General features: G+C 42.6%; 1 protein-coding gene across 1 annotated transcript; it reads right to left on the bottom strand.

The window, feature by feature from the left end:
• Window positions 1-323: 323 nt before the first annotated feature.
• On the bottom strand, window positions 324-24165 carry DCT (dopachrome tautomerase). The gene is made up of 8 exons (XM_090258529.1): window positions 23547-24165; window positions 15178-15477; window positions 13004-13104; window positions 12700-12866; window positions 10548-10727; window positions 7808-7943; window positions 1829-2030; window positions 324-1274 (listed from the first exon to the last, which is right to left on the bottom strand). Exons 1-8 carry the CDS (start codon window positions 23920-23922, stop codon window positions 1099-1101), a joined length of 1638 nt encoding a protein of 545 aa, XP_090114655.1. The 5' UTR covers window positions 23923-24165; the 3' UTR covers window positions 324-1098.
• Window positions 24166-25295: the final 1130 nt, after the last annotated feature.

Below are 25295 nucleotides of genomic sequence, written 5' to 3'. Positions count from 1 at the left end.
ATTTAATTTTGAATTGTTGTATTTTGTATACATGGTTTGCTTTCAAACAATAAGAAAACTGATTAGCATTCATAAGTAACTGTTAGTACAATGCAGCATTAAAGAAAAAAGTTCACCTTTAAAAATAAACCAGATGCATTTTACATGGATAATATTTCATCTGAGTCTAGCTAGTAAAGAAGTTGGTTTAGGATCAGTCAGATGAGACCTCGGAGCAACGGAACATGACCGGATTGTCACATGCTCATCAGCCTTCTCCCGTCAGCCTTTCCTGGAAAGAGGGATTCTATACTCAGTAAAAGGTTTGAAACTATACATTAACTAGAAAGCTCTATAATTTAATCCCCTCTCTAATTTTGTATCACTGTAGGATTCATGTTCATCCAGCTATTGAATCTTGTGATACGTCTACCACTAAGAACTTCAGATTTTTGATAAATTCCGCCAAGTCTAATTTATAAAAGAGAACTGAGTTGATTATTCATTCACTCGTTCTCCACCCTACTTGGAAACTAAGGTTTATTTTCACCCAAATGGCCATTTTAAAGGCTGAAGAGGGGAAGAGGAAAAATTAGCCTCCAGAAGACTATCAGCAAGGCATCTAAAAAGCATAGACATTTATAGCTAAAAAAGAGCTTAGAGATTATTGTAGCACCTTCTCCCCCTACACCCCACCCCATTACAAACGGAGACACTTGGGCAAAGAAAGATCAACCCATCATCTTGCCCAAGTCACAAGTCACACTAACCTGCAAAATATAATGAATGCACCCTGTCAACTTTTTTTTATATTCTCAAAACACAGGGACCCTTACTCAACACGGGGAATTATTATGAGATACCACAAATCTTCAGCTCTACCCTTATTTGATGGTAGAGTTAGCCTCAAGCAGCGCAGCTTGAGTTTGTTACACACACACACACACACACACAGAAACTACAGCGAAGCATCTTCTGTGTTTGTGAACATCACCCCAATAGTATGAGCCATGCCAAAAATCTTCAGCTAAAGGGAGAACAGTGAGGATTAGCTTGTTCATTGAGAGGGTCCCAACTACAGCTTGGCTGGCCTCTTCTCTAGGGTCAGGTGTCAGCACCCTAGGCTTCTGTGTATCTCCTGTTATTCAAATGTGTCTCCATCAAGGGCGTATATCCTTTCCGAAGTCTTCTATACTGAAGGAAAGCCAGCAGCACAAAAAGGCCAACCAAAGCCACCAGCAATCCCATAACGGCCGAGAGAGTTGTGGTCCAACTTGGGGTTTCTTCCACTGAAACTAAAGCAGAAGAAAAAGGTCTACAGCTGGGATTTTCATCAGCTGGATACTCTTCACAAATGGAAAAAACAAGCCGATTTGCCTTTTCCATGCATTTTGTTGATAAAGCAAAACTACCCAGGCTGGAATAACATTTATCTTCTCCTTCCTCGCCAACTATTTATCATACCCACAGTTGTTTTTCTTGAGGCTATTGTCTAGGATGCATACATTTAGTAAAATGAGACCTGAGTTCTTCAACTTCAGGTATTGGTTTAAGAAAGAAAGAAAGAAAGAAAGAAAGAAAGAAAGAAAGGAAGGAAGGAAGGAAGGAAGGAAGGAAGGAAGGAAGGAAGGAAGGAAGGAAGGAAGAAAAGGAAGGAAGGAAGGAAGGAAAGAAGGAAGGAAGGAAGGAAGAAGAAGGGAGGGAGAGTGGGAGGAAGGAACAAAGAAACAAAGGAAGGGGAAGGGAAGGGAAGGGAAAAAAAGAGAGAGAGGGAAGGCAGGGAGGAGGAGAGGAAGGAAGTTCCTTTCAAAGATGAGTGAATCTCCCACTTAGAAGTTGTATTAGTTACCTGGCAGATCAACAGCATAGCTGTAGCCAAGTTGGTCTGCGGTTAAAAAGAATTCCTCGTTAGTCACTGGAGGGAAGAAAGGAACCATGTTGTACATCCGATTGTGACCGATGGGTGCCAGCTCCTGAGGCCAAGCATCTGAAGAAGGATTAAATCTTCTCATCCACTCATCAAAAATGGCATCAGTAAAGGCATGGAGGACCTGCAAGACAGTTGAGCATGATGTTCAACATTTATCAGACTATTTCAATTAGATCAATCTGATTGGAACTTTCTCTAATATGTACTGGGGTTCTTCTTAGCATGAGCAACTTCTGTATACCCAATCTAATCTTACTAGCATTTCTAGTTAAGTTTCCAAGAATGTATGACTTATCTCTCCAAATAGGATTAGAAACCCTGTTGTCAAGTGAACAAATGGAAGCTCTGTTGCAGATTTGACATTGGTTTGAGAACATGGGAAAACTTCAACAAGTGTAGGGTAGTTATTAAGTACAGAAAAAAGGCAAGGATGATGAAATGCATATTCTAGTCCATTTCAGGCGCTTTTGCTTTAACAGGAGAGAAGAAAAGGTCGTATTACCAGTATTGTAATCTAAATGGACAGTTTAAAAATATATATCCAAAATGGGTTTTCAAATGCTTCTCACCTGAGTACCCACCTGTGTACTTATTTTATAACCCTCTCCTTTGAATTTTCAGTGTTATGTCAGCAAAAGAAAGTCTAAAAATGTTGTAATGTACAGAGTGCTTCTTTTGATTTTCTGAAGGAAGCTGTTAAAGTCCTTAAGTACAGCAATTATTCCATGTTTTAAAATATTCACAGCAAAATTTTCACATGTATAGCACTGGTTTCACAACAGGATATAAATGAGCATTCAGCTCAGCCTTTGTCACTGGCTGTTAGAGTTCCTCTTTGATTCCTAGACTCCAAGTTCAAAGAGCTCAATGTCCCCAGTGCCTGTCACCCCATGGTCTGTCACATGGGAGCAGGGAGTTACTTATTTCAATACATGCTTATTAATGAATTTATTCATCCATTTGCCACTATTACTTATACCCCAAATATAGCACTGGGGTATATTACTTATACCCCAAATATATACTCTTCAATTGTTATTTATTTACCCATTTCTCCTAACAAGACCCCTACCTCCTAAATGCCAGAGATAAGGTCTTTCCACCTTTGAGGCCACAGACTCAGCATGAAACCTGGACAGAGCTGAGGCTTAATAAGTATTTGTTGGCTGAGGACAGTACCATGCAAAGTAGTTATATTTTTTGTACCATTCATCCAAATAGGCACCTTTCTAGCTGGTGCTGTTTCCTCAGTCTGCAAAGTCATTCCTTCTGGCTTCTGGCATCGAGGTCTTTCAAAGACAAATGAACTTAATCGTCCCTCTCCAGGCACATCTTCCCTGATTGGCTCTCAGTCTGAATTCTTCTCTCTTTGCCCTTCTTGTGCCCTTTAATTGTACTGCCCTTCTGGCTTGCGTTACTGTTGTTTATTTAGTAGATAACATTTTTATATCTTGCCTGAGGTTCCTTGCAGTTTAGTTGCCCCTGTTCAGGCAACACTGGGAGCTTCCTACCTGTACTGTCTCAAGGGGCTGCATTTGGGACAGAAACAGGAATCAGGGATTTACTGAAGACAGTTTTTGTCCCAAATGAATTTTTAAAGTTTATGGTAGAGACGATCATCTTAAAAACTGAAACATCAAATGATAAGGCCTGGAATTTTAGAGATAAAATACTTTTGAATTTCAAAGTCTTGGCTTTGAGTATCAAAATGTCCACTCCAAAGGGATAAAGGCACAGTTTGTTCAAAAGCAACAACTATGCAAGAATACTTGATAAGGCAAGTGATCGATGTTTCTCACTAGTGGAGTTCAGAAGGGTTGTATTTAAAAAGTAAATGTGGCGTTTGAGAAAAAAAAAAGAAGTTTATCTTCTGGCAGGTGGGCCCCCTGCAGTACAGGCTTCCCTTGCTAGATGAATGTTCTAGGAACCCAACTGGATCAGTGTACCAGCTGGCGTTGTTGTGAGAGGCTGTGTTCAGCTTCAGGGATTTTTTTTTTTTTTTGAGACTCTTTCAGTGCACTTGCCCCTTCCATGATGGGGGATTTATGAGTGCACCTGCCCACACCACATTGAGTGTTCAGCAGTTTTTCACCACAAATGGCCTGACTCCTTACCCCACCCTTCCTATTCACCTGATCTCATCCTGAGCAATTTTTGTCTGTTTGTTTCCCAGATGAAAAAAAGTCCTCTAAGGAAAACATTTTGCCAAAGTGGAAGAGGTGAAACAAAAAACAGCAGAAGCACTAAAAGGCATCAAAATTGACAAGTTCAAAAACTGTTCTGAGCAGCAGGAAAAAATGTCTCAATAGGTGTATTGCATCAGATGGAGAGTGTTTTGAAGGTGACTGACGTTTAAACACGTAAGAATAAATACACAATTTTTTATAAATAAATGCTGAGTTCTTTTGGTCCCCCCCACCCATAACTATCCTAAAACCACTGCCTTATCTTTTTAAAAGGCAAACAAAATTATTCAGACCTACCTTTCACCAACTTGTGTTAATTCCTGTTAACATGATCTAACAAAACTATACTTCCTCAGCTATAATGTAAGCAATTATGAAGGGAGCAAATGAAGAACTGTCTACAATGACAAAAGGCAAAACTGCCGCTAGAGACACGACATGGGGGATGTTTCAAGTAGAAAACTTTTCTTGTATGAGTATTCTCTGCACAACCACTTACTGGTTTGTATGAACTTACACTCTTTCTTAGCCCCTCTGAACTTCATTTTTTCCATATTTAAAACAAAGAGAATAGTTTTATCATATGCATTTTTGTGAAGTTAAAAGATTATGTTTGCATGACACCTAGTATAGAGACACTTTAATAGATACTCAATAATATAACATTCTCCTAACAAAAATGTATTGAGCACCTACTAAGTGCCAGGGACTGTTCTAGAGGTTGGCTACGGTATCAATTATCGCATTAGCTTCTCATAAGCTAGTGATCACATTGCACATGAACAAAGTATTAGGTTTTCATAAAAAAATAAAATATTCAGGAGCATGTTGCATTTTGTTACTAATTTACATAGACATCCCTTTCAGTAATTCTCCTATGAAACTAGTGTTTCTTCTCTTCACAGAAGTCATTATCCTAATGAACAGACAGCTCACAGAAATGCAAATGTTCTTTAAATATATTTTTTAAAAAGGTACTGGCCATCATTTATAAGAGGAGGAATAAAAATTAAACTCATTAAAATATTGTTTTCACCTATCAGATTGGCTGGTAGGAGGGCAAATCATTCAACCTTCTAAATGGCAATTTGACAATATCTATCAAAATTTCACATACATTTATTTAACCCAGCAATTCTATTCTATTTTATTCTCATGCCTTACCCTACATATTCACTCATGGCAGTAATGTTTGTAAAGCAAAAGATTACAAATTGCCTAAATGCCCATCAATAGGAGACTAAAATTTTCAGGGTAAATTTATTCTATAGAATACCATACACCCCTCCCCCCCAAAAAAATAAAAGAATTAGAAAGCTTAATGTGGAATAAGAAAGCTGATATGGAGTGATTTAGAATAGAAAAATGTAAACAAAGTCACAGAAGTGACTATAGTATGCTACCATGTGGGTTAAAAAAGTGGGAAGAAATATATAAACAGTTATGCTTGTATATTAATAAAACATAAAACATATCTGCAGGAATAGAGGAAATAATCGTGGAGAGCTGGAAGCTGTTAGTAGATAGGTTCTTCACTTTGTGCCTTTGACATTGGAATGATTTATGTGCATTATCTCTTTTAAAATTGAAAATTGAAAAATTTAGGAAACTACATAATAACCTTAAAATGTGTATATTATAATTGCAATTGTATAAACATAGAAGAATATGAAAGGAAATAAACAGAAAATTCGAGATGAAATTGTGGACATTTTAAACCCTTTTGGACAGTATTTCTGCAATTATAAACTATTAAACTTAAAATTTTAAATTTACCTAAAATATTTTTGTTATTACTCAACATATCAGTTTAACAATGACTTTTTAAAGAAAGATAAATAAAACAGATCTATTTTTAAGTGCCTCACTCTTGGGAAGAGAAAAGCAATGTCCTGTGTGCTCCTTTTTTAAAATTTCAAGTAAACTCATACAAACTCAGAAGTATTTTATCCTTGTTATTTTTTACTAACTATTAAAATTACTAATTTTATGCAGCCTAGAACAGCAGAGTCAGAGGGAGTCTGACAGGGTTAACTTAGTGTGTCCGTCAGATCTTTGTTTCCGGAAACTCATTTTCTCTTTTCTTGCTTTGTATTCCAAAATCCCTACTTTATTCAGCTGATTGTCATTGTTCAGAAATGCCAGCTTTTCATTCAGAGTTCCACTGGAAAAGGCGGACAAACACAAGCCGTTCGGTGGCCATTAACCATGGAACCCGCTAACCCATAACCCATCCCTGAGCCACTGAGGAAGAGAAAGAATTAGAACTTGCCTGTGTACCTTTCTAAAAGAATAACATGCAAATCCACCCCAAGAACTGGGACATTAGAAATTAGGATGAGAATGACTTGTCTCTCACATGGTTACGTTTGTGGCAGTTAACTCCACTATTTAACTTCACAGTCTGTCAGGGTCCTTCCTTTGTTTCTTTTCTAATGAAGAGAAATTCGACTCAAGAGGTACTGTACCTCTGTTGCAGATTTAATAAGTGTACTTTCAACATCACCTGCACGCGAGTTGTTGAGCTCTCTCCTGCATGAAGTCAAGAACCCACACACCACAGGCCAGCCAGAGGCAGACCCGCTCTGGGCTCAGCTCTTGGTGGGTAACGACAGGACCAAAGATTACACCTTCAAGTCTGCACACGGACCCAGCCCGGTCCATTCGGCTCTACCAGGTTGTTTTATAAATCAGAATCCTCCTGCAATGAGGGGTGGGTAGTGACCACATGCCCCCCCATCTCAAGTAGATCTGCTACTAGCAGGCATGTAACAATGAAAGCAAGTAAAAGAACAAATTCCAGTAAACCTACAAACACTTAGGAGCAAGTAGACACAGACGAAGCGAAAGAACCTGCTCTTCTACATACACCCAGGGAAGTCCACATGCTCCTCTGGCACACGTCTGGCACAGGAGCTTCACTGCAGAGTAGACACATGACATTCTGACAGCAGGGGCAGCTGATTTTCAGAATCCTTTGGGAAGGGAGGGGGGCCAGGGGCCAACACCAAACAGAGCTTTGGACTTTGTGTGCTGCTTCGAAGGCGCCATGTTGCTGGACTTCGTGCAGCAGCCATGGTGTCGGCAAAGTCCTCCTAGCCCACCATTTATCCTCAACATCTCTGTTTTCACCAATTAAAAATCATGTATCGTGCCCTGGCTGGTGTGGCTCAGTGAAATGAGCGCCGACCTGCAATCCAAAGGGCCACTGGTTCAATTCCCAGTCAGGGCAATTGCCTGGGTTGTGGGCCAGGTCCCCAGTTGGGGGCACATGAGATGCAACTGATTGATGTTTCTCTTGCATATTGATGTTTCTCTCCCTCTCATTCTCCCTCCCTTCCCCTCTCTGTAAAAATAAATAAAATCTTTTTTTTAATCATTTTGCCAATTTATGGCATAAATTGTGCTAAATTACAATATAATGTATAATATCATTACATAAATTTATGAATCTACCTCTAGATTGTAAACTCCTATCTAAGATCATTCCGAAGCTAACCATTTCCAAAGCTCACATTTCTGATAAGGGGACTTCAAATGCTATCTAACCACCCCTAAGGTGAAGATTTAGATTAATTCACTCCTTCATACATCCCATTGTTCACACAGAGAATAAAACACATACCAAACTTTAATCTTCTTGAAAAGCCAATAAATCCAACATAAGATCTAGAAAAAAAATTTTTTAACAATTCTGAGGCTTTGAACATACCACAAAAATGGGGTCATTGGCAGCAGAATGCGGCAAAGCGTTTGTCCCGTTCAGGAAGGCATGAACCAAATTATGAAGGCCCATCACTTGGGAGTCCAGGGTCCCATCCGATTTATCGAACCCCTCCAGGGCATTCCTGGGAGAAATCAGAATGTCGGCAACAGCAGTCACGAATTAATAAAGGTCTTTTTATGTGCTCCCGCCAACATAATCATCTTCTGGTTTGAGATTGGGTAGGGAAATGGGAAACTCTGTCATGGCTCATTAACTAAAACAGTCCCAAACTTTAATGATGACCTTCTCTAAGTGCATGGGGCGGGGAAAGCTCAGGGCTATTCTTTATCTGCTCCATTAGACTGTGTCACTTTCATGTCCTGTATGACGATTTTTACCTTTACATAGGTCTTCCATGCCATAGTATGAACTCCTAGAAGGCGATGATCCTCAGAGTTCTACTGTCAGGACTCAGAACTCTGCCCATCACATGGTCTGTGATCAATAAAGGTTTTTTGAATTTACATATAATCTTATATTCTTATTTCTCAGCTAAATAGACCTGCAGCATGACTGTTATATATAGTCAGTGTCCTAAATATATCCCCAAATGTACTCATCCTTATTTTTTTGAACTTCCCCATTTTCAGGAAATTTTAGTTGTCTATACCCTAACTTGGTGATCCTCAGATTGAAGCATACCGCAGAATCAATGGAGAAAAACACTTATTTCATGGTTCACTTCCGGAGTTTCCAATTCAGTAGGTGCAACCTGGGTCCTAATAATGTGTATTTCTATCCAGTTGCTAGGTGATGCCTATTATGGTTGTCTGAGTCCCACACTTTGAGAGCCATGCCCTTAAATCTACATAGAATACAATCCATGTCAAAAGCATCTTTATCATAATGAAAAACTAATGCATGTTCCTTCTGTTACCCTGGCTGGTTTGGCTCAGTGGATTGAGCGTTGGCCTGCGAGCTAAGTGTCGCTGGTTCGATCTTCCAGTCAGGGCACATCAGAGAAGGAAAACTCTGACTCCAAAAAACCTCCGCTGCCTTGCGGCATACCTCTTCAGGGGAAAGGCTAAGGGAGTAAACCCCGACAGAAAATCCGGAGCCGGAGTCCCTAAGGCGGTTTGACGTTGTAGTCAACACCGGCAACTCCTGCGGCGCACCTGAAGCCAAGCTGTATTGACTCCGTCTTTCCCTTGGGCCCTTCAGCTGCGAAGAGAGGGGGGTCTGCTGCATGGGCAACAGCAGACCCTCCATATCACCCTGCCCAGGCTCTGTAGCTTCAGCTTCACTGGAGAGGACACTCCAGCGTCATCGCAAGATGTCGATTCAACACGGGAGGAGACAGATACCGTGTCACTCCCGAGTCGGACTGCACAACCATTCTCGGCGGTGCAGATAGACTCTTAAGAAGCTACACCATCGTCTCTCGAGACGGACGGCTGCCGATATGTTCCTTCTGAAGACAATCTTAAATGTCGCCCTTTACCTCTCACTACTATTAGGGATAAAGAGGCAAGCCAGTGACTCTCAAACCAGTAGGAGATCATTAGCAGATGAATCATGGGAAAGGGGCGAGGAAATGACGTTCTGCAGCTCCTCACACACATCTCTGGGATCAAAAGGAGGAAGAGTGTTATCACCAAACACAGAGAAATGGGAAGATGTAGCTAGATACCTTTGCAAATAAGTTGGGGATAGACCTATAACTAGATTACCCTTAGTTAATCACACCCTGAGTTAAGTAGTTAATCGTGTTAGATTGTGAACCTGGACTAACCAGTAATGCAGAAATGGGAGAAGGAGAGGGGAGGGGGAACTAATCGCGTTAGGGAGGGGGAGCTAATCGCATTAATATAAAACCAGTTTTCTTTGTCTACTTCAACTGCACATACTCCTGGCTGGTGGTGCACCTGACTCTGCAGACTCGTGAATAAATGCCTTGCTTTGCTACTCAAGTCCTGTGTCCCGGTGTTTTATTGTGAACATTTCTCACACTACTACTCTGAGGATTGTGCCCAATCCATTACAGACCCTGAGACCTGCTACACTTAACCCAGCCTCCACATTGATGTTCAGTCTACCCTGCTCCCCACCCCAAAGAACCCATCGGTTATACAATTTACGCACAGATAACAGAGAGAAAATACAGTTTGGGAAAAGAATATGAATCTATCTGCCATTTCTTTTTGGAGTCTCATTCATCTTTGTTTACAATCTTATTTATACACGTATATATTTCTTACTTTCTAGAGGGAGGGAATATGAGTTGGTCTTTAAATTTCAAGCATGGTCAAGTTGTTACTGTGTTGTCATTTGAGTTGTGCTAAGTCTGTAATCCTCCTCTGAGATATCAGACCCCGATATTAAGGTCTATGGAAGATAATTTTTTTAAAGACAGAAAAGTAAAAGAAAGAGCAAATATTTTTTACATACTATAATAATGAGGTACTCTGGTTCTGAAGATTGTACCTATCTATGTACAGAAATTAGAAATATAAAAGAAATGGTTTTCAATGGCTCAGTGATTAAAACTGCACTATTAATTATAGTGGGCGGATGATGGCTTTTCTAACACTGATCCTCTGTCATCCCCTCCATTACTTAGCTCTGTAAATGCTTCCTACCGCCTGGGTTTCCTTTCAGCTCATTTCGGCCACAGGCGTGGCAATCTAATGATGTTGTAAATAATGTTGTTGTAAAGTGCTGGTCTAGCAGAGCTTAGAGCACCTACCTGAAGCTGAAGGTAGAGTTGTGGAAGAAAGGAGGATTGTCAAAATCCTTGAGAGACAGACAATCTTGTATGTCTTTTGAGGATGGCAGTGTCTCGCCGTTCCTTCCCACTTGGTTTCTTCTCAACAGCCCTTCATAGGTTCCGTTACACAGAGTGACCTGGCGGTTGTAGTCATCTAGGCTAAGATTCATAAGGGGATTAGGAAGCATATGTCTTAGTGTGTACACAGCATCATAACTTCGGGCCCAGCAAACCAATCAGTCATACATTAACATGTGTGACGGTTACCTTACAAGGGCTAGAACTACGTGGTGAAAGTACTACCTCCAAAAGTCATTAAGGATTAGAGAATTTCAAACACATAGATGCAGAAAACGGTCTAGGAATAAATATGCATGATAATTAGCATGCCACTGGGAAGACAGTAAGAGCATGTAAAGACACGATGGGGATTCCTATTACGTGCACAGACTCTTGAGTGACTGAAGAGACAGTAGGGTGACCAGTACCTTACTGAGCTAAGCCATTGGGGGCAGAAGGGCCCTTGAAAAGCTAGGAAGCATTTTAGGCCAACTGAGGGAAATGGAGGCAGGCAGAAGCTGGAGGGGAGGTAATAGGAGAAACACCGTCTTAGAAGATGTTCTAAGACAGTGGGGATGGTTATGTCGTAACATGGAGGCTGAGAAACTCCCATGCTCCCAAAATATTCTATTTTACATGCCTGTTGTGGTCTGAAATTCCCCCTCAGAATGTTATTTTATTGATGGAGATGAAATGTTAAAACTGTTTCAGTGTGGATTTTAACGAGTGAGGGGATAGGACCAGGAATGTGAGACTAGAATCAGCGCACGTGAGGACGAAAGAGGCCAGTACCTAAAACTAGGCAAAAAAAAAAAAAAAAAAAAAAATTGCCAAGGCAGCATTTCTGCAGTGTGTTCCAGGGAGCTGACCTGGCAAATGGGGGTGCCAGGGTCAGATAAGTTCAGGCCCCTCTTGAAGAAGAAGAAGAATAAACTTACATAAGAAACCCTCTGAGTTATTCTGAAATTTTTTTAAAAAGTTTTTATTCAGCATTGCCTAAATTTATAGAAATCTCTTTTCCCAAACAACCTATTAAGACCTCAAGGCGCTCTGAGAAATGCTGCTTTACGAAATGATGTTAAGGCACATAAAAAGCGCTCGTTACGTCCCTCTGTGGTGTGGAGCGCTGGCCCGAGGGCTGCAGGGAAAGCTTGGGATGCAGAAAATGGGACCCCCAGCTTGCCAGGCTTAGACCCCTGAAAACACGCACATGCCCAGCCTCGGGGGTGTTGACAAGGAAGCCCTGTGCCCCGAAACAGTCAAAAGACCCGGGGTAGGGGCGCTAGATTAGCAGGGTTAAAAACAGGACTTTGGAGAAACAAATAAAAGAAGTCCTCTTGGGGAATCTTTTTTCTGAGATTTGTGCCAGGAAAGAGAGACAAACTCAAGGACTCCCTGAGGACCAGCTTCTTCACGGACTGCGAGCTGCTCACCTCCTGTGTTCTTTAGTACTTAGAGCTCATCCTGCACCTGTCCTGCCCAACTCCCAGCACCCACGGTCCTGCCATACAGATGGCTTCCCAAGACCCTTCTAGCTGCATACATGATATTCCCTCTACCTCAGACCCACCCACCACCCTCCCCTACCTGGCTGGGGGCAGTGACTCTCTAAAGTCTCAGAATAATCAGCTCCACCCCTGAGACCCTTTCCCTGCCTCTCTCCTTGGCTTTGCACACACAGCTATTATGACACTCCCCATGTTGTATGATAATCTGTTTACAAGCAGTCCACCTTTGTAAATGTAAAACGGTACTCAAAAGGGAAGCGATGGTTTATTCATCCTTCCATTCCCAGCACGAGTACAATGCTTAGAATATGACTAGTGCTGAAACAGTTAATCTCAAAATGATGGCCAAGCATATTCAACTCACAAATGTGATTTTCATACCTCTGTTTTTATGAAAGTGCTTGGCATTTTTAAAAATCCCACCGCCCCCAGGAAAGTCATTTTCAGCAACACATAAACAGAACCCGACATGCTTTAGAAACAGAAATGTAAGGTGACTCTCCATCTCTCAGACATAAGAAAATACGGTCTCTGGATTTCCACCCCAGAGCAGATGTGATTACCTATTACAGACAATTTCCCAGCTGGAGAATCTTGAGTTCTGACTAATCTGAGTTGGGTCGTCTTGTCTTGCGGCCCCAAGCAGTTGGTCCGTACACACGTCACATTCGTTCTTCCCAGTGGCAAAATTCCAGTAGGGTATAGCAAAGGACTCATTGCCAATAAGTCGCTAAAAGCAAAGGGCATGGCTAGTCATTGAATTCATGCCATCAGATGCAACAAGAAAGCATATAATGCAAAGATGAAGAAGGGTCTTCATCGAATGTGTAGCAAAACTAAAGAACCAAAGGTAGACTTGTCACCAACCTGGAGATCTCTTTCTAAGCACAACAGATGGTACCGGTGCCAGGTGACAAAAGCGGGTCCTTGATGTGAGAAATCAATGGCCTTGTAGGGGCGCCCTGGTCCTAAAACATTAGGAAACTAATTAGAAATCATAGAATAGAGTTGTTGTTGTTGTTTTTTAAGTTAAACCTTACCTAGGATGTGTCTTCAAAGCCTATAAATTGACTGTATTTTGGTCCAAAAAAAATTGTTTTTGTCATTTATCTTTCTGAGAGTAATAACATCAACAACAAAACAGTTTTGGAGGCGACTGGCACTTTTGGGATAAATTCTCCTTCCACTCTTGAAAGTCTGACTGACAGCAGAGATCCAGAGAAATTCACATCAGTTTCAGCTTTCACACCCCACGTTATATATTTAACTTTAAGCAACATTTCATTAAGATGAAATCAGAGTATCCAAAGGAATAGATCATTAAGACCTAAATGAAACATAATTTTAAAAGACATTTTCTAACTGATTGCTCACAAATGCATGTATTTATAAGAGAGGGATTAATTAATAATAAAGCAGCTTCGACTGAACTTAATCTAATTGAGCATTCATGTCACCAAAAAGACCTTCCATGGATTCTGCCTTAGCCATCAATCAGTTACAACTACTAGCTGACAAGCATGGTCACCGAGACCAGAAGAGGGAAGAAATACATTCCAACCAATCTGGCTGGCCCCTGGCACTGCCAATTTTATCGAAAACTTGTGGGCGATTTAATGACCTCCCTACTGCCTAGTCCATCCTTCTTCCTCCTTTCGTAACAGCTTTTGATGGTTATGTAGAAACTTCAGCTAACTTTAGCTCTTTTCCAAAGTACCTATAATAACGTCAGAGAGCTGAAACAGACCTAAATATAAATTTAATTTCTAGGTATGACCAGAAACGATAGTTCTCTTTTCCTCTTGAGAGACTAGCTTCTCATAAAGCAAAAACTCCTCAGAGTCGTGACAGGAAAGCTATAAAGGTTTTATAGCCAGAAGAGCCTCCTTATCTATCGATAAGGAAAGGCAGATGCTTACCTGAGGGGCAAGTTTTTATAAGACACTGAGGAAAGACCTGCCATTGCTGCTGCTGGCTACACAGTCCTTTTTAAATGTTTTAACCCAGAACAACGGTCGAAGTTCTCAAAACAAATGATGAGGGGGAGTACCATTATATGTCAACTGCAACGGAAAATTTCTTTAACTACAAAAATATAAATAAAAATTGAAATTTACAAAAATGATGAGGGAGAATTAAGTGATGGGGGACAATTCCAAGTGAGGATGAGACTAGTCAAAATGAACTTGGTGTCTTCATCCACCCCGTCCCCCAGGGAGGGGCCCCCAAAGTGGGGATCACTGCAGGTACAGCACAGGGTTCAGAACGGCACTGAGTAGACCCTGGAACGAACTCCAGCCGTCCTGGGACAAACTAGTGTTCACAGCTTTCGCCTGACTGGAAAAGCACTGAGGAGGAAGATGAACCTCCTAGATGAATGGAGTTTCTAACAGATAACTTCCCCGCTCCCCCTGTTCCGATGGTTAGGAGCCAGAAGGGCAGGGCGCTGTTTTCTCAAGCACCCACCGTAACTGCAGACAGATCACTAAGCCAGAAGGAGCACAGCATTGCTGGCCTCGGCTCATGTTTTTTCCTGACAATGCACCTCAGGAAAATGCTAGAGGTCCCGGCGGTGCTGGGCTCCATAAGGGACAACCTGAATGTCTGAACACTAACATTTGTGGGTGTAATGAGATACTTCCAACACCCTCAAATTCTTCCCCGTGAAAGCTCATGTGCTTGAGTGCGTGTTCAGTTAATTCCTCTAATTTGAAGAAAAGGTCAGGGAGGGCTTCCATGACTGGGTTTAGAAATGTTTCCTTCTGGAATCAAGAAGAATTTGCCTCTGACTCACCAACTCTTACCCTTGAGAGTTAGACTTGGAACTGAAACACACTGTCACACGTCAGCCACCAAAGTACAGGAGGAAACTGCTCAGTGCATCCTTAGGCAGCACCTGACAACCCTCTGACGTTCACACCCCTAACCCTTCCTTCGGGTTGTGCTCTTGTTAATTAACTTGCCTGAAGTTCCTTTCCACCCGCCCACAGCAAACCCAAACCTGTAATAACATACATGAAGCAGAGGGGGGAAAAGCCCACCTAGTAGTGTATCTCTGACAGAATAATAATGGAGCCATACGAAGAAATCGTAAATGCTGCAGTTGGCGATCTGCGGCTGCGTCCCGTTGGGTCCGAGCAGGCTCAGCCAGTGCTGCGTGGTGATCACGTAGTCGGGGTGCGTGGTGTTCTTCGCCAGGTCCAAGGCGCCCAGGAACTGCTCCCTCTCCTCGGGGGTCAAAGAGTGAATGTTCTGTCGAACCACCAGCGGCTTCTTCCGATCGCAGCTGGGGCCGGTCCAGCCGAACTTGCAGACTCCACAGTTATAACCAGCGAAGTTTCCTAAAAGTTTTAAGGGGGTCGGGGAAGATGGAAGAAGTTAAGTGCATGTCATCTGAAAGAAACTTCTGAAGGTGAGCTTTAGGGTAGAATGGGAGAGAAGAGGAAGGTGCTTGCAAGAGGGAACAAAAAGCCAATTTCCTTCCCTTGCTCTCTTGAGAGGTTTGTATTTCAAAGTAAAAATGAACTCTAGGGTGTTCCCTAGGAATTTTTCCTGCAAAGAAACAGGATGTGAAGTGCATTTCCTGCTGTTATGGGCTGAACTGTGTCTCCCCACCACGACCCAGATTAATACGTTGAAGTCCTCACCCCCCGTACCTCAGGACGTGACTGTATTTGGAGACAGGGACTGGAAAGAGGTCATTCAGTTAACAGAGGTCATGAGGGTGGCTCCAAATCTACTATGACCGGTGTCCTTGTAAGAAGAGGAAATGGACACAGTGCAGACACAGGAATAAGACAGCCAAACCGGCCACCATCTTGGTCTCGGACCTCAGGCCTCCAGAACAGCGAGAGAATGACTTTCTGTTTGTCACCCAGCCTGAGTACTTTGTTAAGGCAGCCCTAGCAGGCTAACCCCATGTGGTCTTCTATACACTCCTTCTTCTCAGGGGTCATGCAGGGTGTCCCTTCCTACATCCTCTCCATGCCCCTCCTTGGGACCCAGCAGCAGCCTCAATGTCCACTGCTGATCCCCACTGTCCCGTGGCATACACGGAAACACGGACCCCAACAAGTTCATTGAGCCAGGGAAGGAGAGAATATCCATTAAGCTAAAGGTGAAACCAAAATAAATGAACTGATTTCCAAGAACGTAGGTGAAATCTAACATTAAGAAATTTAGTCTATTTCACAGAGGAGACAGAGTTAAGACAAAAGCAATGGAGGCTGGCAGGTCGTAAAGGTGAATTAGCTGCCATGGTGTCAGGAAGTGCAAATCACTGCAGGTTCCTTGTGGATGCACCAGTGTCTCCGCTCTGTCCACCCAGGGAGAGAGGACTGGTCATCTCCAGCACCAGGCGTCTTCCTGATTCATGCTGAAGTTTAAGTTATTTTATCTTGCTTTTGGCTTTTCCCTTCTTAGTCTTGAGTGTTGCTTTGATTATGGCCAGCACCTCATTCTTAGATAACGATAAGTTAGAAAGTTAAGATGTAAATCTTCTTGGAGTGAAATGTTGAAACAAAAAGAGATAATAATACTCATCTCCCAAGGGTCAGAGGGAGGGGGGTTATGTGAAGCATTTAATCTGGGTGACCAGCTCCCAGGCTCACCTCCTCCTCCTCTTCCATCTCATGCTCCCAGACCTTTGGGCTTGCTCTTCCTTCTGTGGAGGCCTAGGTTACCTACTCCTCCTTTAAGCTACACAATGGATCCTCCACAAGGTCATCCTCGATTCTACACCTCCAGGGCAGATGCTCCCGGGCTCCCATGATACCTCTCATTCCCCTTTCATTGTATTTATGACACCAACTGAAAACTTCCACTTGTCTCAGCCACAGGCTACGGCAAGACAGTTATTCTGCTGCTGAGGCTTTGCTTGGCCTTGTACAAGATGAACATTTGCTGAAAAAGTGAAAAAAATATAAAGCCCGGCAGCTTTTGAGCTGTTGCCCCAGTGCTGGAGCGCAGAGCAAGTGAGTCAAGGAAGCCCTGCGCAGGCCTTTTAAGGAATGCCTGGGGCTCTTGGAGCATCTGCTTCCCTAAGCCACGATCTCCATGGTGTTTTATAGCCACAAGGGGTGGGGCCCTCTCGTTTTGGCCCTGGAAACCTGGGCTGGGGGACCTGGGGAGCTGGGACCCCTTGCCTCTCCGGGGGGGTACCTCCACAGCTAAGATAATACTCCATCACACATGGGTGTGGGACCAACTTGGTCTGCACCTCTGCCCCTCCTGCCAGGGTCTTCTTAGTTGTAGGGCTTCTGTTCAGCTCGATTGCAGGTGAATCTGAATGATGGGTGTTCCATAGTTTAGTTGTTAATTTGATGTGGTTGTGGAAGGGTTCAAGTACTGTGTGTAGCTACACTGCCATCCTGACTGAAACTTGTGTAATGACTATTTTTTAAACATCGTTGGTTAAAATGTATCACCTATCCTAGCAGCTTTTATAGGAATAAAGTCGTTATGAGGACTGATTCAATTAAATGCATCTGAAGAATACTAAACACCCAAGCTTCTAGCTGTTCTCCTGTGGCCAGGTGACTGGAGGTGAACGTATAGTCACAGCTCTACAATAAGAAAGTAACTCTTTTTTCCAAAATGCTAAGAAATAGCACACCTAAGTTCTGTAATAATAATAAGTTCAATACATTTCTACACTTAAAGACATAAAACTTTGATTTGGGGGTCTCATTGTTGACTGAGCAGTTCGTGAGTTTTAAGATGCCTGCACTTTCTCTAACGTGATTGTTTTGGTAGCTAGAAACAAAATTACCAATAACCAATTATTTCCCTCAACCATTTCTTCAACAATCAATTTATTAATACCTACTACCTAAAGGGCAGTCAAAATCAAGCATGCCTCCCTCTGTGCTCCCACCATTTTATGGGCATTCACAAAGTGACCCACTTCATAACCTTGGACCTCAGCTCTCAGAAACTGTCATATTGGGATAAAGTTCTACTTCATTAGGTTCTTATGGAAAACAAGCATATTAATATATTACAGCACTTAGAACAGTGCCTGGTGAATAGTAAGATCTGCGTTGTTATTATTACTAGTATTACTAGATACTACTTATCAAGTAATATCATATATGTATTTGTTTTAATTCTGTCTTACTCATCCACTACTCTGTCAACACATTAAAAACCATGTAAGGTTTCTTCCTCTTTGTAGCTTAAGGGCCTGATATAATTGGAGCTAAACAAACATGGGTCGGGTTTGTGATGGACAAATCCATAAATAACTGAATAAAAGGCATTAGGCGCAATGAAATATCAATGCAAATCTAAGTGGGGAAAAGTGAAAATAGAGGAGTCAGCCAAGCGCCAATGGAGAACAAAAGACAAAATTCTGACTCCGAGGACCAGATACGCTTCACAATGATGGTGAGCAAAGATGCCTCATCTCACAAAGCCAGAGCTGTCCCTGAAAAGCAACGTAGAAACAATGTGCTAAGAAAGCACTTGTCTGGATTTGAACTCACTTGTGACCCAGAGAGGCGTTCAATTAAAAAATTTCATTTTTCATCATGTCCCAGAGAAAATACTCCAAAGCTCTGCAGATCTTTTTCATGTTTTCAGCTCCTAAACCTGATCTAGCATTTGTTAAAATGCTGAGGACAACTGAAAAGTGCAACAATATAAAACCCTAGCACCCAAAATGTTTATTTCTTTCATTTAGATTTCCTCGTGGTTCCTTATATCAACTTAACATGAGCTCATGTTTTCCCTTAATCCACCAATAGCAGCAGAAAAAAATATGAGGGCTATTTGAGAAATGGAGAGAGAGAAAAAATAAAGGGTTCCTAGATACTAATCTGTCTACTGTTGAGTATGTCCTTGAGCAAAAATTAAATTTAAAAAGACACAGACCAGTACCTACTGAGGATTCAGATGAAGATGGAAAGAGACTGGGAGCAAGCAAACACTGCACGTTCCTGCACGAACTACATCGGCTCAGCCTCAGAAGGCTATTAGACTAAACAAGCCTTAAAGAGCACTGATTAGCGACTTTATAAGGAGCTCAAACAGCCTATTCCTTTTAATTAGGGATTCTATTATTTTAATAACAATACTTTATACTCACATAGGGCCTTTCATCTACAGAGCTCAAAAGGATTTCACAAGTGTGGTTTCTTCATTATCCCCATTCCAGAGATTGGAAAATGGAGGCACTTAGTCACTTGTACAAACAAGAAGTTCTCAGACAGCTGTTCAAAAACAATTTGGTGTGCATGGTTTTCAAAAGCCTAAAGACATGGCTGCAACTGAGGAGTCTCAGAAATGCCAACTGTCAGGTACGACTTGGGCTAAGTCTCCTGAAATTCAGCTCGTCTTGACAGTTACACTCAATACCGTATGGGTCCAATTTAAACCCCCAGAGAACAGAAATGTTCTCTCTAGAGAATTTGAGCACATAGTTAGGGGTTTTCCCCCTCAGAGTCTGCACTTATTTTAATTAAATAGGCTAAAATAGTTTACCAACCTCGAGATCATAGAAACTATTGTATTAGTTAATTTTTTTTTATTCATTTTTTGTGGTAAGAACACAACATGAGATCTATCCTCATGATACATTTTTAAGTGTACAATACATTACTGTAGGTACAGATCTATAGAAAACTGTTGAACTTATCTTGCTCAATCTGATTAATTTTGATACTCCCTGTAAGTGGAACCATGCAATATTTGCCTTCCCATGAATGACTTAGTTCCTTAGCAAGGTGTCCTCCGGGTTCATCCCTGTTGTTACATATTGCAGAATTTCCTCATTTTAAGGCTAAATAGTATTCAGTTGCACATATACATCACTTGTCTAGGATGTGGAGAAATTGGAAAACTTGTGCATTATTGATGGGAATGCAAAATTGTACAACTGCTGTAGAAAACAGGACTAAGCTGCCTCAAAAACTTAAAAATAGAGCTGTCATGCAATCTGGAATTCACACTTTGGGGTATTTATCCAAAAGGAATTGAAATCAGGATCTTGAAGAGATATTAGCAACACCGTGGTCATTGCAGCCCTATTCCCAATAGCCAAGATGCAGAAACAACCTAAATGCCCAGCAACAGTTGAACTGTGTGTTTATTTTTCTATTGATTTAACAAAGTTCAAGGTCATCAATGGTGACCTTGCCAGAAGCTAATCTACACTTCTTCCATAAATTTTGGGTGACGCCAGAAGAATCCCAGGGGTTCTATTTGCAAAGTAATTATAAGGCTACCAGAGAAGAGGGCTTTGGAGCACTCAAGATCAAGTTTAAACTCTGAGGACTGGCTCCTAAACCATGAAAAAGCTACCCTAGGAAGGCAAGCAACACACTCCTTAGGGAGAGTACACTGGAAGACATATGCCTTGCTTTGGGACGCAGGACATATCACAGTGATTATTGTGTATACTAAAAGGTCTGTCCAGAAAGTATCCAGCCATGTACTATGAAAAATAGACATTTATTGAAGATACAAGATATAAGAAATGTTGTACACAGGACAGTAACACCTCAGTCCCTTTCAAAGTAGGCACCTTGGGACCTCACATAGTTCTCCCAATTGTCCCATCATATTTTCCTGAATCTCATTGACGGCCTGAAATCTCTTTCCTTTCAAAGGTGATTTTAGTTTTGGGAAAATCCAGAAGTTGCAGGACACCACATTTGGGCTGTACAGAGGTTAAGTTACCTGTGTGATTTGATGTTTTGTAAAAAAACTCTGTACAAGACATGATGCATGACCAGGCAAGTTGCCCTGATGAAGCTGCCAATCACCAGTTGCCCATAGCTGTGGCCTTCATAATCCTCTGAATAGTTTGCATGGAGGCATGTTCAAGCTTAACACAAAATTTGATGCAGACTCATTGCTCTACTCATTCACTCATTTTGAATGTTATAGCCACACAGCACACATGATCACTCAATGGCGTCTACTGACCAGTACAGTGAAGTCGTCATTGTTCACACATGTAAATTCCAGTCCACTCTCCTTGGCTGCCAGGTTATATCGATGTTGTGCAAACCATTCTCGTTAGATTAACAATGGCCGGAGTTTTTCTGGACAGACCTTGTAAATAACTTTCCAGCTCAGCCACTGAGTACTTAATCTGGTGCCCTGAGACCCAAAGAAAAAGACCATCTAGCCAGCATAAGTGGAGCCATCCAAAATTGGGATGGAAAGGACTATGGTCACAAATGAGTCTAGACAAATCAAATCATGGAGGACGGGGGTGAGCCATAACCAGGTAGGGGGTCTCAGAAGCAGCCATGGCCTTGACAATGGCTGGAGTTGGGATCATCCACCCTGAGGTAACCCCGCTTCCTTTGACTGGCTTATGGACACTTATGGACACGTGAGGTCCTTACAGCCTGTTTTACAGGACAGGCCCTCTTTCTGGTCCTCTGTCTCTTAGGTGTGTTTATCCTCCTCAGAGCAGGGGATCCCTTTTTATGTCTTTAATAAAGGTCACTGTGACCCTAAGTTACTGCCACTTCTAGAGAAATATTTATAAGCATTCCCTCAAGAAAGGGAGATTACAATTATCCCTCTACTATGCCATTCTCTATTCTTTTCATCCCTACCTTAAAAAAAAATTGTTACCCAGGTCAAAAGGATAAAATAGATGGTGATAAGAAGAGTTTACACTTATATATGATTTCCTAACACCTTCTGTCTCAAGATTCCATAACATGGAAATTTCCAACCCCAACAGAAAATCCGGAGTCGGAGTCCCTAAGGCGGTTTGACGTTGTAGTCAACACCAGCAACTCCTGCGGCGCACCTGAAGCCAAGCTGTATTGACTCCGTCTTTCCCTTGGATCCTTCAGCTGCGAAGAGAGGGGGGATCTGCTGCATGGGCAACAGCAGACCCTCCATATCACCCTGCCCAGGCTCTGTAGCTTCATCGCAAGATGTCGATTCAACACGGGAGGAGACAGATACCGTGTCACTCCCGAGTCGGACTGCACAGCCATTCTCGGCGGTGCAGATAGACTCTTAAGAAGCTACACCATCGTCTCTCGAGACGGACGGCTGCCGACGAGTTGGTGGTACTCTAACATTGATTGACCTGGGAATCAGTGTTGTGAAGAATTTTTGGGTCATAGACAAAGAACTTCTATGTTGTATGATTTCCAATCCCACATGTAATGTGAAACCTGCTGCTTCTCAATAGGCTCAAAAGTCATGAAAATGTACAAGATAATGTCTCTAGAAGCTAATGCTCAATTACCATAAGAAAATGGGTAGTATATAATTCAATATGGTATTAAAAATTCCTTGTCACAATTAATACTCATGACAAAATTCACAGTTTCTTTGAGTCACAGAATTAACAATATGACTACAAAATGATAATAAAGCCAGAATTATTTTTAAAGTTTAGAAAAACTAGTATCATTCCTCTATTAACATCACAATCCTTTGTACATTTCCTTAGTCTATTTTTCACGCCCTTAACATAGTTCAATTATCTATGTTTTCCTAGGTGCCGGTATCACAGAAGAGCATTAAAAGACATAATTTAAAAAGGAAAAACTCTTATGCAGCTGGACACCGTAGGACAGTGTCCAAAGGCTTTGCTGGAGTGGTTGTTTGTGGTGTTTGTGTCTCCAATGCCCTGCCAGTCTTTGAGATTCATCACCACTGAGCGTGGCCGCTGAGCACTGCAGGGGAGCCTTGCTGCCAAGGAATGGAGGAGGCTCAGAGGAATAAGAAGTGCATACAGATTCCGAAGAAATGGATAACAAGAGAGACTGAGGCAGAAAAGAGGGACAGTGAGCAAATCTGAAAGGCCCACGTCAAACCCAGATATGAGTGAAGAAAACCAGTGTTATCCAAGAACAATCTTCCCTTCCCAGCTCCCTGGGAACGCTTCGCCCTGCCACGTCTCTGCAACTGGGGCAAAGTTACAACTCAGGCATTAACTCTGCCCCGCTTGAGACCTGTTCAAATCCTCGGAAACGCAGCAACTGGGACTAGAGAACACCTACCTTGGACGCCCGTCTTCTAGATGCCAACCTCACCCACCCCCTCTTCAACAAGTACAAACCCATTTCAGGGAGGGCATTGAATCCATCGTGAGAGGACTTGCTCTGGGTTTCAAAGCTGACTCTCGAGTTCTTTAGCTTCCAACAGACAAGCCAATGGTATGTTGGCATGAGTTCATATAGCCCAGCTTGGCCCGCGTCTATTTATTTAGACTCCCTAACTACATGTACTAGAGGGGATGAAGAATAGAACCAAGCTAGCAGCCTTATTTAATTTGCCACCTACGAGAAACAAACTTGGTTTGCCTTTCAAAGCCTAGGCTACCAGTCCCAGGAGTCTCAGCTCCTCCTTAGAAGGGGCTCCTCTGCCAGATGGACCCGCCCCAGGACGTTTGCAGCAGGCCAGGCCTCCCCGGAGGTGTTCCCCTCACCTGTGCACTTGCAGGTCCGGTTGAAGAACTTCCGCGGCCACCGTTCTCGGTCGTCCTGGTTTCTCAGGATGTAAGGACCGCCCCAGGGCCTGGTGTCGGCTTGCACCTCGGTGCACCGGCCACGGCCCTCCAGAGAGCCGCAGATGTTCGCTGGCTCCACGCCCAAAGGCGGGCAGCACTCCTTGGACACCAGGCTGTCCACCGTCATGCAGACCCGGGGGAACTGCGCCCGGGCTCCGGGCACGATTGCCCAGCCCAGGCAACTGAGCAGCAGCGCCCGCCAAAGGGGGCTCATGGCTTTGTAATCAGGAGGACTTTCGCTTTCCCCTCCTTCTCTACCGCTTTCTTCTCCTCTTCCACGTGAGCTCTTCCACATTCACTTAGCTATTGATTGTCGATTTTAAAAAATATTTCTGTTTCGTGATCTGTTCCTCCCTCTTTAAAAAATATCCACAAAATCACAGAGCCCACGCACGCACACGCACAGACTATTTTATGCGATCCCAACAACTAAAACAAATTTAATTTTATTAGAAGTGCCCCGAACAGCCAGACTTAATGAGGGTAGCACTTCTTACCATCTTCCCCCCATTATTAAATCAGGCTTCGTCTAATTGAGTTAATTTGAAGAGTGCTCCAGTCTACTACTTACTAGGCTGGTATTTCTAACTCCCCCCCCCACCCCCCACCCCCGCCTTTCCTCCTGAGCCCATGACTTTAATTGCCTTGAACTCAGTTCAAAAGCCGAACACCGGGCTGCCTTTATTCTGTCGGGAGTGCCAAGCCACAGGGCCTTGTGGGGTTTGTGTAAGGGCTGGGAGAAGCCATCATTAGGGGGATTAGCATTAGAGAAATCCTCATGGTTAGCACATGACCCAAAGTGCACAATGAAGTAGATAAAGTTTCTGGCTGTGTTTCAAGAGGGTAAAACCATCATCATTAACTGGGCTCATGTGCTCCCGCCAAGCTTGTGACCTCAGACTTCCCAGGGAGTCAATAGATGCAGTGAGCTGGTTGTCAAAGGCCCTTCACAGACAAGCAGGTGCTGCTAACTACAATTCACTCCTGACTGCTCCCTGACATGCTGGGAAGATCACGACAGCAGGTCACACAACTTCAGAAATAAAGAAATATTTATTTAGGGCTGATGTACAAGGAACCACTTTGTTCCACAGTTAGGGACCCTCTTCCCTCCAAATAATAACATAATTGTTCTCCTATATAGCACATCCAGCCTGCAGATATTTTTTTTTTAATTACATGAAGTACCATGCCACCAGAAATTCAAGATCGTCATTGTCTAACTGTAAGGAAGGCAGAGAAACAATTTGGAGCTAGAGCTTGCAAGTGATGTCTTTTGACTTATGTTCCAAATCAGCATTGTCTATCTAGAAGGCAGTACCTCCGCTAGTGCTTCTGGGGCAGCGTTGGGAACATCCAGACCCTTCAGAGAGCCCATTTACCCCTTCGGGTGGAAACAAGACTGTCTGAGCACCGGCGGCATCTGCACAAGACTGCCAACACGAAACTAGGCCATAACTATTCCTAAGCACACTGTATATCAGGCCATAAAGTTACAGAATGTTATTTCCAGAGCAATTTCTCAAGGTGAAACCATTTTGATATAGCTGTTCCTGTCCCTGTCCTTCTGTGTCATCCCATGATATTAAGTTGTTGTGACAAATTAAAAGACAGTTTTCAACTCTGACTGTACCAAAGCCACCCGTACCTCCAACCAACGAAGCAGGA

This window comes from Furipterus horrens, unplaced genomic scaffold, assembly GCF_987537825.1.
Source record: "Furipterus horrens unplaced genomic scaffold, mFurHor1.1.pri manual_scaffold_12, whole genome shotgun sequence".
In the NCBI taxonomy this organism is placed as follows: domain Eukaryota; kingdom Metazoa; phylum Chordata; class Mammalia; order Chiroptera; family Furipteridae; genus Furipterus; species Furipterus horrens.
Note: the sequence above shows the minus strand (reverse complement) of the source record. Positions and strands in the feature narration are given on the sequence as shown.

What these genes read in the sequence shown, in the direction of transcription:
- DCT (XM_090258529.1), bottom strand. Translation starts at nt 23,922, where the DNA reads ATGTGGAAGAGCTCACGTGGAAGAGGAGAAGAAAGCGGTAGAGAAGGA. An exon ending in CCGGACCTGCAAGTGCACAG is followed by an intron (nt 15,478 to 23,546) that starts GTGAGGGGAACA and finishes TAAAACTTTTAG; the next exon opens with GAAACTTCGCTGGTTATAAC. An exon ending in GCTTAGAAAGAGATCTCCAG is followed by an intron (nt 12,867 to 13,003) that starts GTTGGTGACAAG and finishes CTTTGCTTTTAG; the next exon opens with CGACTTATTGGCAATGAGTC.